Source organism: Tetrao urogallus (assembly GCF_951394365.1).
Source record: "Tetrao urogallus genome assembly, chromosome: 18".
NCBI classification, from domain to species: domain Eukaryota; kingdom Metazoa; phylum Chordata; class Aves; order Galliformes; family Phasianidae; genus Tetrao; species Tetrao urogallus.
Genome location: NC_136831.1, coordinates 8,714,131 through 8,727,926, shown reverse-complemented (window position 1 = coordinate 8,727,926; position 13,796 = coordinate 8,714,131). Strand labels below are relative to the sequence as shown.

General features: G+C 52.2%; 1 protein-coding gene across 1 annotated transcript in view; it reads right to left on the bottom strand.

Moving 5' to 3' along the window:
* Positions 1-13,796, bottom strand: part of STX8 (syntaxin 8) — a gene marked incomplete at both ends in the record, with an annotated part of 78,687 nt that overhangs the window by 14,726 nt on the left and 50,165 nt on the right. The window contains one exon of the mRNA XM_079544155.1: positions 13,688-13,789. Coding sequence (XP_079400281.1) covers positions 13,688-13,789 — 102 coding nt within the window. The remainder of the gene's footprint in view (positions 1-13,687; positions 13,790-13,796) is intronic.

Here is a 13,796-nt window from a genome sequence, read left to right as displayed (position 1 = left end):
GGAAAAAAAAGTCAGCAAAGTGGATCCAGCAGACAGCCTGGTGAAGGGGTCTCATCTGATGGATGGTATGTAATGCCCAGATGGGGACAGCAGCACTGCACCCATTAGGCAGCTGCCAGGGTGGCTGCTGCAGGATGGAACCAGCAAAGCAGAGCAATTCCTTGCAGCGACCACTGCACCAGTTCCTGCCTCCATCTCTCACGACCACACGCTTTTTTTTTTAGCTCTCACCTTCCAAGAACCTTGGCAGAAGAGCACAAACCCCGGAGGGAAAGCAGAACCGGCCACGTGAGCCCACAGAGATGGGAAGCCTGCCTAGAAGTAACACGTTTCCTGCCTTCCTGACATCCCATTTTTTTCTCAGCCGATGCTGAACGAAGGCTTCAGAAGGGTGTCCTCCCCATATCTCAGCCAACTTGTGTCTCAGGTGAGCCAGACCACCACCACACCCAGCCCTGCGCACAGCCGAGCCAAAACTACCCCTTACCTCACGCTCGGTCCTCCCACACAAACCTTGCCAAATTAAGCAAGGAAGCAGACGACTGGAGCTCGTACATTGTAAAACTTGTCCAGTCATAACCCATAAAAATACCTGCATGCCCACCTACGGACACGTGCTGCTGCCACCAAGGGCCCCGTGCCCCCATTGGGTGCTGCTGGGGCTGGGATGCCGTTTCACATCCAGATGCAGCCAACTGCAAGCGCTGATGAGAAACATTCTGCTTTGTGCTAGAACTTGCAGGACTAAAGATGAGCACCAAAGTGCCGGCTGCACCCCTTGACCTTCTCATGCAATAGCACAGGAAAATCAGTTCTGCTGAACTGCTGCTCCCTTAGAAGATGAGCTCCAGCATTTGGTTCCTCCGGTAATGAAAACTAAGGGTCTTTCAAAAGGAAGCAAGCCACTCAGATGACCTGATCAGAGAATCCAGCCTTCCTTATCTCAGTTCCCATGGAGCAGTCCCCTCTCCTGCAGGACTCCAGACTCACCAGCTCCCCGTTCACTTCAAGCAATCAGCGGTGCGATCTTCCGCCTGCTTCCCAATCCCAGCAGCAGCTCGGAGGATGCAGCCCAGGCTGGAGCAGGCCCAGGCATCCCGACACAGGAACAGCTTTTCATCACTGTGCAATGCTGGCTGAACTAAATCCAAGATATTCCACGATACGGTTTCTCTCCCAGAGCATTAACCGCTAAGATGTGTGTGCAAATATGTTACGAATGCCCAAATGCAAGCAGCTTAAGTACACAGGAGAGCAACTTACTCTGCACTCATCTACACAACTGCATTCAACCACCAAAGCAATGAGCACTTGTGAAGTGCCACAGGTGATGGCAAACAAATGAAGCATTCCAGCACGTTAGGAGGGAGCATAGAGGACACAGCAAAATTCTGTGCACCAAATGGAAGTATTTGTAATAAACAAAGCAAACAGCAGAGCTACAAATAGTAACACTGGGAAGGAGGTGTGAAAAGGAAGAGATGAAGAACAAAGTGTGCAGCCCATGGAACAATAACTATGACCATGGTGGGGATGTACAGAAGAGAAAATGGAGCTCTCAATGAAGCAGGGCGAAACGCTTTCAGCATTTCATAAATTCACTGGCAACAATAACAACAAAAAACAACACAAAAACCCGTTTCCAGTCACACCAAAACTATTTACAAATCGAGGTCAAATTCGTCAAATAGTTCCAGGGCAAGAAAGAAAAATAGAACGAGGTTTGTAAAATGTAACGAGGGAGGGGCAGAGGAGCAACCACCACATCCCTCCTGCACAGCGCGTTGCAGGAACACATCTGGGCTTCAGAAAAGATGGATTCGACTCCTGCCTTGGAGTTTTCAAGGCTCAAATCTACCCAGTGTTGTGGTGATATCAAAAACCACGGGCAGTGGGGTGTAACACGAGGCAGGTCTCCCTCTGTTTCCTCTGCAAAATGCCGCTTGGCCCTGCCAAGATGCGGGCAGGACGGCAGGGCAGCGTGGTGCTGATGGAGCAAGCCATGCTTAGCGCCTGGAAGGCAGCCCCAAACGGAGCCAAATTCCTGGCAAGAGTCCCACAGGTCAGAGAGAAGGAGAGCGTTCCAACGCCTAGACGTGAAGGGCAGGGAGCACTGGGTGTGAAGTCTGGCCTGGTTTGGGCAGCAGGCTGAAGGACGTGGGAAGCCGAGCAGGGCAGCACGCAGCCCCGCGCCTGAGAACCGCTGCCCCGCACGGCGCGCCCCAACCCTGCGCTCCAGCGAGGGCTGGGGATCAACTTTAATTAAACACTGATCCAGCTCCCACGCCACCGCAGCATGTTCTCAAAACACTGCCCCCGAGTGAAGTCGTTCTGAATCAGAAAGCACAAAGAGGCACAAAAGCTCCAAATTCACAAATAGGAACCGAGCGCTCCTTCTCAGGACATTGGACACGTCAGTGTTTACAGTGCTGGGCTAACAGCCTGCCCCAAACCAGCCCCTCCGAGCCACTTGGCACTACTGCCGTTACTGGGGAAAGCCCACACGTTGCCCTTTTCCCCCTCGTTTTTGAGCCTTTAATTCAGTATCGAGGAGGGAAATAAATAAAATGCAAAAAAATATGAAAACGCCAGAAAAACATTTGCTGCTCCTTGAGTGGGAATGAGTCACTTTGGCTCTGAAAAGGTGCTTTTCCAAAACTTTCTAGCAGTGCTGTTGCCTTGCTAATGCTCCAGAGCTGAACACAAAGCGCTGTCTGCTGGGATCCCCACAGACATTATAAACACTGCAGCAATACAACAGGCAGCCCTGCAGGAGCTGGAAGCCTCTCCGCGTTACACACAGCCCATGAATGCAGCCAGGAGCCTCTGGTTGTGCAGAGCTTACGCTTTCCAGACTCTCTGAACCTGGTGGCTCTTCTCTTGCTGATTTGGGAGAGTTATACAAACACGTGTATAAAGGGACTGCGCTAAAATCCTAACCCTTGTGCTGCGAGGTCGTGCTGCACAAAGCGCTCACCTGGTGGGGCGTTTTGTGGGCAGGGAGAACATGAAGCACTCCAAATAACAGCAGCACCACAGGCTCCTGAGCGCAGGTGAGCAGGGCAGAAGGGAGCAGTTATCACCTGCAGCCATTTCCCATTATCTACATCACACCCGATCTCAAGCCATGACATGGGAATTGCTCAGCTGAGGAAGTAAAAACGCGTTTATAGAAGTTACTGATATGTGAACACTCTACTCTGCCCAATAAACTCCCCCAGAGTGCAGCTGGCAAGGCCTCGGCTCAGCACCTGCCAAGCTGTTGGTATCACTGGGTGCTCTCCAGTTGAGGCTGCACAGCATCCAGCACCAAGCCCTGAATAGGCTCAGATCAGTTCTGCATGTTCTGCTCCAGGTGAGCTGACTCTGCTCCCCTACAGAGGGATCTGGACAGGCTGATGGCTGGGCTGAGGCCAACGGGATGAGCTTCAGCAAGACCAAGTGCTGCATCCTGCACTTCTGTCACACCCCCATGCACTGCTGCAGGGTTGGGGCAGAGTGGCTGGAAAGCTGCACAGGGATAAAGATTCTGAGGCTGTTGGTGGACACTCAGGTGACCATGAGCCAGCAGAGTGCCCAGGTGGCCAAGAAGGCCAACAACATCTTTGCTTATATCAGAAGCAGTGCAGCCAGCAGAGCAGGAGGGGACTGTCCCTCTGTACTCAGCTCTGGTGAGGCTGCACCTGGAGTGCTGTGTTCAGTTGGGCCCTCACTACAAGAAAGACATGGAAGCCCTGGAGCGTGTCCAGAGAAGGGCAGTGGGGCTGTGAGGGATCTGGAGCACAAGTCTGAGAAGCAGCTGAGAGAACTGGGATGGGTCAGTCTGGAGAAGAGGAGGCTCAGGGGAGATGTTATGGCTCTCTCAAACTCCTTGACAGGACGTTGTGGTGAGGTGCAGGTCAGCCTCTGCTCCCAGGTAACAGTGATAGAGAGGTGATGGCCTCAAGTTGCACCGTGGGAGGTCCAGGTTGGGTATTAGGAAAAATTTGCTCTCAACAAGAACGGCGATGCACCGGCATGGGCTGCTCAGGGAGGAGGTGGAGTCATCATCCCTGGAGGTGTTCAAGAAAGATTGGATGTGGCACTGAGGGTCGCGGCCAGTGGGCATAGAGGGGGTGGGCTGGGGTTGGACTTGGTCATCCTAGAGGTCTTTTCCAGCCTTCATGATTCCATGATGCTGTGATCAGGTGCATCCCGCAGCCTCTGAACAGGCTTGAGCTTTGCATTGGTTGGGCTCCTTCAGAAGATTTCCAAGGCCGTAATAACCACCCGCCTCGTGAGCCATTCCCCTGGCAGCTCACTGCCCAACCAGTCCATAACATTTCAAACCCACATCCCTCCCTGTGCACACACCCACAGCACGGGCAGAAAGAACAGGAGATCACCCTTCTGCCTCAACCTCTGCTCCCCGCGGGGCTGAGGACAGCAGCTCTCCTGGGCTTCCAGTTGCAGCTCCCCATGGGCTGGGGGCACACAGGGCTGACCCAATGCACCCTGCTGCAGCCACAGTTTGCCAACACAGCCGGGTCCATTCACACCCAGCGGGCCTCCCGGGGACAAAGCCTGCTGTTCGTTAATTAAGCCTAAGTGAAAGGCAGCCTAACAGCATCCCGCTTCCATCGGTGGGTGCCTCAGCCTGCACTTCAAGTGCACCGCCGGCAGACCCAGGCTTTGAGAGCTCCTTGTAGGCACAGCCCAGCTGCCCAGTCTGCCCCGGCCCCGCCGGCCGTGTTGGATGTGCCTGGGAACAAAGGGGCTGCTGTGCTGAGCACTCCTGCCCCAGCGCGGGGCTGCGCCTGGAGAGCTCTTCAGCACTTCTCATCTCATTAACGTTTCCACGAGAGATCAGAGAACATATCACAAATCCCTAAATGCAATCCCTGCAACGGAAGGAGGGTGCATGCAGAAGCAGGGAGCTCTGCTCAGCCCCTGCACATCTGCACGTGGATGGCTGTGCACCTGCCTGGCGTGAGGACTTCACCTGGAGCGGGACCCGGAGCGCAGCGCGATGCCTCCCTGCTCATTAGCGATGCCCGGCAACGCTCAGCAGACAAAGCTCTGCAAACAAAGTGCAGGGGGAAGGGGAGAGAGGAGGATTTTTTTTTTTCTTTTTTTTTTTTTTCAGAAAAGAAAGGAGTGCAGAGGAATTCTCCATTCACTGATCTGTAGAATGCATTAATATCCTGAGCTGTTGGCACAGCCTCCCGCGCTCGGGGGACCAACAATGCGAGCAATGACTCCGAGTCTGGGATCCTCAAATAAACCACCCCTGCTGTCATGGCCACCGGGAAGGAGAATAACAGCCATAGGAGCTGACCTTCATTTCGTTGTTTCTCCAGACCCGACTGCTAGACCTCTGTTTGCCTGTTACTAGGATCTCCTGGCTGAAAAATGTAAGCATTTCCTACATGATACAAGAGGCAGTTTATTAGGTAAATAAACCAGGCCCCGAGCGGTCGCTTCTGCTTGGTAATGAGGAGGGCAGGGAAGGAGCAGACCTCCCCGCACCACCTAGAATAACCCCAATCAATGCTCTATAACTAACACCACATGCATATTTTTAAACAGACAGTTAATGAACAAGAGAAGGTCACCGCAGCCCGGCCAACTCGTGAGCAAAGCCATTTGCTCAGAAAACTATGGGCCATAAAAATCACAGCAGGCACTGTCGGCATCATATAAAACCGTCCATCCGTGGATGCAGAAAGCAGGTTAAAATAAGCATTTTCTGGAGGCTTCTTACAAAAGGAAGCATCAGGGGAGGAGGCGTTTGCAGAGCCAACCTCTGCCAAGGGCACAAAGAAGCAGCAAAGGGCACCCATGGGGACAGCCTGCACCACTCCTCATCAGCCCATCCCCGGGAGCTGAGTGGTAAGTGGGATTTAATCACCAGGCAACGACCCAGGTAAAATAATTAAGGCCATTTTGCTCGCATGTCCTGCGAAAGGCTGCTGTAGTGAATGACAGCCAGTTTTAGGCTTCCCAGGCATCGTAAGAATCAGACAGTTATAGAAAGCATGGCTTGGAAAATGAAGTTTCTGCTCAAACAGAGCAAATGGCACCACTTTCCTGCCAAAAAGGCAATGCTTGGTGCTTGTTGAGATAGATGATCATTGTGAAACAGCAGCTCCCGTGTTATGGGATGTCAGGGATGCTGCACATGACACCCATGTGGCACTGACCCCCCCGCAGGCACGCACAGCTTCACACCTGCAGCTGCTCTGCCGGTCCCAGTGCTCACCGGGACTACACAGCAAAGTCAGAGCAGGAGCTGCAAAACAAACCCCTTCCTCCTTCCAGTCCCAAAGCAAAAAGTTTCAGATGCATTTAGGTGCAGGTGGGTTCCACTCTGCCAGCACTGCACAGGACGCTGCTGCTGCATGGTCTGCAGGACATCCAGCTCAATGAAGTGTCCCTGCTGCAAGTAGTGACACCGTACTGACATGGCCACACTGACGGCACCATGAGGGCTTAGGAAGCGGTGCAAACCTGAGCTGCAGCACGGTTACAGGAACAGCAGCACACTGTGCCCATCGCTGCAGGACAGGGGGACACCCAGCAGCACCATGTTCAGGTGCAAAGCACGCCTGCAGCCTTGGGCTGGTGCTGGCCCTCGGTGGGTGCCCAGCACCTACACATACACCTCCTTGGAAGCTCCATTAGGCTGCAGCCCCACCTTCCAGCTGTGTCAGAGAGATGTCGAAGCCATGGACTGCAATCTGCAAAAGCTGCACTTGAATACAGCACTAAATGGGGCTCTGACCACTCCACGCACACAGCCCTGTGCACAGCTCACCGTGCCTTCCCAAACCAGCCCAGATGTGCAACATGCTTTAATTAACACCCTTCTGGAAGCTTAACTTCTGCCATTTGAATGCTTTGGGATGAACGCAGCATGAACCTATCTGATTTTCTCCTTTATTCACCTAATTTTAAAGCGACATGGCAGACACTACCCCGAGGTCTGACCCCCTCAGGAGGGCAATCCCCTCTCTGCAGCTCCAAGCCTGCAGCTATCCCACCACTGCCTGTCCTCCTGCAAAACAAAGCTGTAAGATCACAGCCCCTCTTGATTTATAAACCCCACTTCTGGTGGCATCTACGCATCTCAGAAAGCCCTGAAGAGACAACATAAGTGCTTTGCCCCTTGCAAGCCCATTTCTCCACTGACCACATCCTTTGTATTGTTGTGGCCACCAGTGCCCGGGGCGGGCAGTGCTGTGCTCCAGATGCAGCCCCGCTCCCTGCCCGGTGCTTTGGGTACAGCTGCACTGTGTGAGGCATGTGGGTCCCCCCAGTTTAGCTTCGCTGCAGCACAAGGTCCCCAGCCCAATACTCTGCTGTATTCCAGCCCCAGTTCAGGCACTGCAATCATCAGTCGCTGAGCGTGCTTGGAGGGAAAAGGCAGGAGGAGGCGAGTTTAGCTGTACAAATTATCACATTTCAGCACCATTTTCAGAAATACAAATTTATGATTTAATTCTGCAACATGTAGCCTTGGAAACCTAGCTGTAAAGCAGTCGCCCTGGGATATTTCACACAATTCCTAGTGTGTTTTTTTTTTTCCCCCATATTCAAACACAACTAATTGCTAGGCCTTTTGGTGTGATGGACAGCCCGGGCACACAGCCTGCCCAGGGGCTCATTTCACCACCAGCCTGGTACAATATTGCTACGCGGGCTGACAGCAGCTGCTCTAAATCTCCTGATAGGTATGAACAAGCACTGATGAAGTTGGAGCTGTTTGAACAGCTGCATATGCAAATGTAATTAAGAAGATGTCTGCTGCTGTTGGCTCTCCTCTCCATGCCCCCCTCTTCTCCCTCTTTGGCACATTAGGTGCTTCCCAATGGGGGGACATTCAAACTGGTTGCCACCTCCCAGCTTCAGGCCTGAACCTGTGCCTGATTTGTGCGCTGCAAATGAGCCCCAGAAGTGCCACTCTGCGGCTTCCTCTCCCATCTTTATGGTGCCTTACATGTGGGGATCAGCTCTCAAACAGCAGATCGTTTGCGAGTTTAAATGGGGTCTGAGCACTGAGAGGACACTGCTGTTTTTTCAGCACGTTGAGCCAAGCATGTGGGCTGCGATGGGAATCACAGGGAACCAGGGTGGCTGGTGAAGCCAGGAGGAATGATGCTTACAGGGCTCCAAGTCACTCCATTCAAAGCCAGCATCTCCAAACCTTGCTGTGTACACATCCCAGCACAGAGCAGCACGGAAGGCAGCAGCTCCTGCTGCACCCAGACCAGGGCTGCCTGCCCAGCAGTGGGGAGCAGAGCGCATCTGCACCGCTGCACCATGGCAGAAGGGAAAAAGTGATGTGAGCATTTCAAACCTCTTTGATTAACCCCAGCAGGATGAAGGCTCCAGAGCAAACTGCAGAAAGACTAATTAGAGCATGAAGCTAAATGGTAAACAGGGTAGAAAACAATGGGAACGTTCTGAAGGGAAATCAGATCAAACAGAGCTAATCAGGTTAGGCTGGTAAGATAATGAATTTTCTAGACAAAGGAAGTGTGATAGATCCCATCCACGCAGACTTTGGCAAAGTGTGTGATACAGAGCCATGTGGGAAATTAGGAACTGAAAAAAAAACGGGGATTAGCAGAACTGTAAGGCCAGGAAGTGGTGAAAGGTGAAGCGGCGTTGAAAGAGCGATCGGGATGGATGGAGGTCACTGGAGGAGCTCCTCGAGGAACTGCCCGGAGGCTGATCTTATTAAATGGTTTTATTAATGACCTTGGCACAGAAAGTAAGTGTGCTAATGAAACGCACTGACGACACAAAGCTGGAAAGCGCCATCGGTACAGAGCAGAGCTGGGAGTCCAAAATGGGTGACTGCAAAGACAAATGGAGAAGGCTGAATCTGACAGGACGGAAGGGGAAGGCACACACGTGGGACAAACACTGCGTTTTGCCATGAGCCAGAATGATAATGAACTCAGGTGGAAAATTCTTATGAATGAGAAAGGCGCAGGGAGACAACCAGAGCACTGCTGGGGCATGTCAGGCATGGAGACTTGTCTGAGAGAGGCAAAAATTCAAGTAGGAAGAAGCACAAAAAAAGGACTTGTCAGAACAGGGGTTATTTTAGTAGATTTAAATGTAATGATGCTCGTCCAGCCCCACAGACAAAGCAGGGGGTGAACGCTGAGTGACTATTCAAGGCACACCAGAACAAGGGCTGCACAAGGACTAAATGAAGTATCCCTGACAAGTTTAGGCTGGGGATAAGTTTATGACCACTGTGAGCTCCCAATAGGAGTAATGGGGGGGAAGAAACGAGCTTGTTCTGGGAAATTTATCTTGAAGTGATGCTATGACCCAGAAGGCTCCTCCTGTCCTTCAGTGCTCAATGCAGTTACAGCAGCAGTGCTGAGCCCCTCACCTGGGCAGCAGGCAGCAGGGCAGCAGGCAGCAGGCAGCAGGCAGCTCCAGCCCCTGGTGCTGCTGTAAGGCTGTTGATGAGTGTTTAGATCCAGCACCTCTGACCAGCTGATCCACCTCAACATCCCAACGCGAGCGGTTTTAAGCCAAATGCTTCAATGAATGATACAGAATGCACAAGGAGGTGGCTCCTTTGGGCCTCCAAGCTACTGAAGCAGGGAAAGGCCGTTCATATTTAGGGAAAACAAGATGGTAAGACAGCAAACAGAAGTCTCAGAATGGCTCAGCACCAAAACCGCCAGGCCTGTTTCAAAAGCTGTCCTATTAACATAATTAACGAGCCCCATTTCTGCCACATCCCTAAGCTCATCTGCCTTGAGGTTTCCTTGGTGTCCAATGAGACGCAGCTCCCCCACACTCTCCCCCTCAGCGGGACCCTTAATTGGGTCTCAGTGCTAACGAGGAGACACGGCCAGGTGGACCTGGAGGAAGCACCTATCTCTGTGACCTCCACCTCCTGCCAATGTCAGCCCCGCTCAGCTGTGGGCACAGTGGGGTGAGGAGGGGGCACAGCAGCATGCCCCCCACAGCACACACAGCATGCTGCTGGCACTGCCCTTCCCCAGGCTGTGTTATCACGTGGAGCAAAAAGGAGCTGGAGCAGAGGAAGAAATCACTCCTTTGCAAAGTTTTCTCGCAGTGGTAACGGCCCAGAACAAGCTTGTCAACACATCAGTGCTTATGGGAGAAAATAAAGAAGGGGAAAAATATAAGGCAGGAAAATACAGCTGCCAGGGCAAGGATTTGTCCCATCCAGGAGGCTCTGAGCCGCTGCAGGGGGGAGGAATCCCAGAAAGGAGCGGGCAGGAAAGGCTGACCTCATGGCACCGACTGCAGTGCTCCAAAAAAAGGACAGCACTTGTTCCTGTGAGCACACGGTGCATGTCAGGGGAACAAACCCGAGCGACTGTTTGCATGGCCCTGACTGCAAATTAAACCCATGGCAAAAATCAGTAATTAGAGCAGGGCGGCAGGAGAGGCCCGGCACGCATGAATCACGGTTCTTTAGGAGAAACCTTGTGCAGTCTGGGTATCCTGCTTTAAAACTAGGAGACCTCCTGAGAACTCACACTGAGTTCACTGGGGTATTGGGGTGATGGGGATAAGCTCAGGGCCAGGAGCTGCCACAGTGCTGCAGGGGCTGCGGGACAGGGGCAGCGGGAGGCGGCTGGATTGCATTGCCATCTGGTGGAGCAGGGGAAAAGGAGATGGATGGGAGCTGTAATCTGCGTGCTGTGTACAGACATGGGTGGTGCTGAGGTAACCGTGCTGCAGGTGGGAGCTGATGCTGGAGCCAAGGGAGGCTCAGTGCTGCACAGGATGCAGCCCGGGGCTGGGAGCACTGACAGCAGCAGTCGGGGCGGTCCTTTTCCTCTCCACACATTTTTTCCTCCTAGGAACAGGAATGGATGAGATCACAGCTGGGCTACCTCTACCAAGAAAAAACAAAACTACGGAGGGATGTGAGGGGATCGCACTGTGAAGGGACAAAGCCGTGTGCCACGTCATCAGGTCTGTTCAGCTCAGGGTTTGTCTGGGGCACATTTGTTTTTCCCCCAGCACCTCAACTTGAATCACACTCCCAGTTGTTTGTTATTATACTTCTATTTGTTTATTTTTAAATGCAGTTCTTCAGAGGACATCCTGAGGGTTGAAGCTTCTAATAAAAACGTTATTGAGAAATGATTAACGAGCGTTGTTCTGCACAACAAACCCCAAAGGTACACGAGCTGGGAGAACACGGGGACAGGCAGACAAACCCAAAGAGCCGCTGGTAAAACGGCTCGGATGGCACAGCCAGGCCTGGAGCAGGCAGCCCAGCAGCTGATGGATGACTTGTGCGTATGGTTTGGTGAAAGCTGAGGATGAGTTTCGGAAATCTCAGCAATATGTTCGCCCTAAGATCCCTTCTCAATGCCCAGCAGACGCTGAAAGGAAATAAAACAATGCCAAGCAGAGTGCAAGCATTTGCCTGCAGATGACTGATGATTTTCAGCAATAATTTCATAAATGAGGCACATAAACTATTCCATGGCCATTCTTGCACTGCCATCAATGGGACTTCCACTGCCACCAGCGCAGGGCTGCCCGGGGACACCAAGGGAGATGGGCCCATGCTGGGCAGCCTCCATGGGCAGCGTCCCAGGGTGAGACTGTCAACAGCTCACAGAGAAATGTCACTGCAAATAAGCTGCAAATGCAACAAGGCATCCGACACAACCTGGAGGCTCCAGCCAGGAGCGTGGGGCTGGGCTGCAGCTCCAGGTCGGTGCTCCTGCTCTGCAGGATGTCACACCCATCCCTGAATCTGCCCCAAAGCCTCAAGTGGTGCTTGCATGAGAGCAAGACATTGAAATATTGATGGGAATTGGATTTCATCAGCAATACTTTGATTTTATTATTATACTGGCTGCTAACAAAGAACGCCCATTAATGTGTTACATTCCTGCTCATAAAAGGGTGATTATTCCACTGTTCATGCCAGAGTGCTGTGCTTGGATCCGCAGCCCATTGCTCCAATACATCCACTCATCGGGGAAAGAAAGAAAAAGACGTGAAGATTTCAAGTGAGGAAACACAGGAAAAGACACTGGAGCAGCACAGATCTGGGTCACGACAGATGTGGGGAGCAGGACTGAGCATATTACTGCTGTGCAGTGCAGAAACCAAAAGTTACTGATGGCTTCATCAATTTAAGCAGTGTTAGTGGAGAAATGCACTCTGAGAAGTCACCTGGCAGATGCCTGCCTTCCTGCTGCTTGGCTTTGTTCAAGAAATACTCTTGTGTATGTGGAGGGTTTTTCTGGACTTCATACACCTGGCACTGAAAATTGCTGGTTTAAGGGTGGAAAAGGGACGGGAAGAGTGCCATCAAAGCCTGCATCTTCCAGCATTACTGTTCTGAAACTCATGATTAGGCAGGGTAAAACAGCTACTCGAGGCAGCATAGTGCTCACATACATCCAAATTGTTATGCAAACACAGGAAGACCTATTGGAGCAGACAGAGCAGACATGAAGAGGCATCATTTCTCACCACCCTTTAAAGAAAAATGTTTTTCAATGCAGAAAGGGTGAGAGAGGTCACCCCCGAGGCATCCAGCCTGGGATCCTCCCAGCCTTCATCTCTCCCTCCTCCTCCTCCTCCTCCTCTTGAATTCCCCAGCACAGCCTGCATGGCCTTTAGAGTTAAAGAGACAGGCTCATTATCTAGCAGCATTGTTGGGCTCTGCATTTGCATTAAGAGCCCAGAAAGGGGGAGAAATACCCAACATGCAGAAGCCATTCCCTGCAGACAGCCTGCTGCCCCACTGTGGGTGCAGGTGCAGAAATGGAGGGGCTGCACAGGGCACTTGGCATCATCCAAGTCCAATTATTTTTAAATCAAATCGATCTTGAGTCAGCATCAGAGATCTGAAACAAACGATCAGTCATGAACTCCGCAGACACATCTTCAGCTCTGCCTGTAGTTGGAATATGAGAAACCAGTGACAATGCCCTGATGAGTTCACTTTAACCTCTAGAAGAGACCACAGATTTCGATTTGCTCCAGCCAAGCTTACAACAAGCTAAACGTGACGGAGAAGCAAATCAATCCCTCAAATATACCCTCAGGGCCTGAGGGACACCTCCCTGCTGCTGAGCTGGTGCCCTCACTGCTCTGCTTCACCCAGCTTGTGGCCAAGCCAGTGTGTCTTCTGCCATCACCCCCAGCACTGCAACCTGTATGCAGAACCTGCTCTCACTGATGGGAAAAGCACTGCCTTGCTTTAGCTATGAAACAGGCAGCCTGGCAGAGCTCTGCTCGCCTGCGTGCAACTCAAAGTGTCACTAGTGAGGATTTCATGTCTGGCAGCTCCGAGTGCCATTGGGTTGGGACACATTCCTGCAGGACACCACCAGGAACGCCCTGCGGCACCACTCCCTGCTGCGACTATTTCTTCTTTCTGGTAGCTAGCAAGTTTTAAACCTCATTAACATGGACCACACGAATTACACACAGTTCTACAGTGTCCCATCAGAACATTGTGCAACACCAGAGCGAAATGGCACAGGGAAGCTAACAGTACCGACACACAGAGAGCCTGCAGCACTGGCTGAAGGCACACGGAGGTTGGAGAGATGGCTTCCTCCCTTCATAGGAAATTTTCCTTGGGAGAAGCACAGCACACAGCCTCGGGGCATGACTTGTGCCATTGCCATTTAGTAACAGCATGGGATCTGTGCTCATTTCCTACCGCAGGACGTTGACTTTCTGTCCACCATCTTCACGTGCCGTGTCTGAGTGCGAAGCTTGCTGTCCGTGTTCTCCACCAGGTTCGTGAGGTCATCGATGATCTCTGGGGA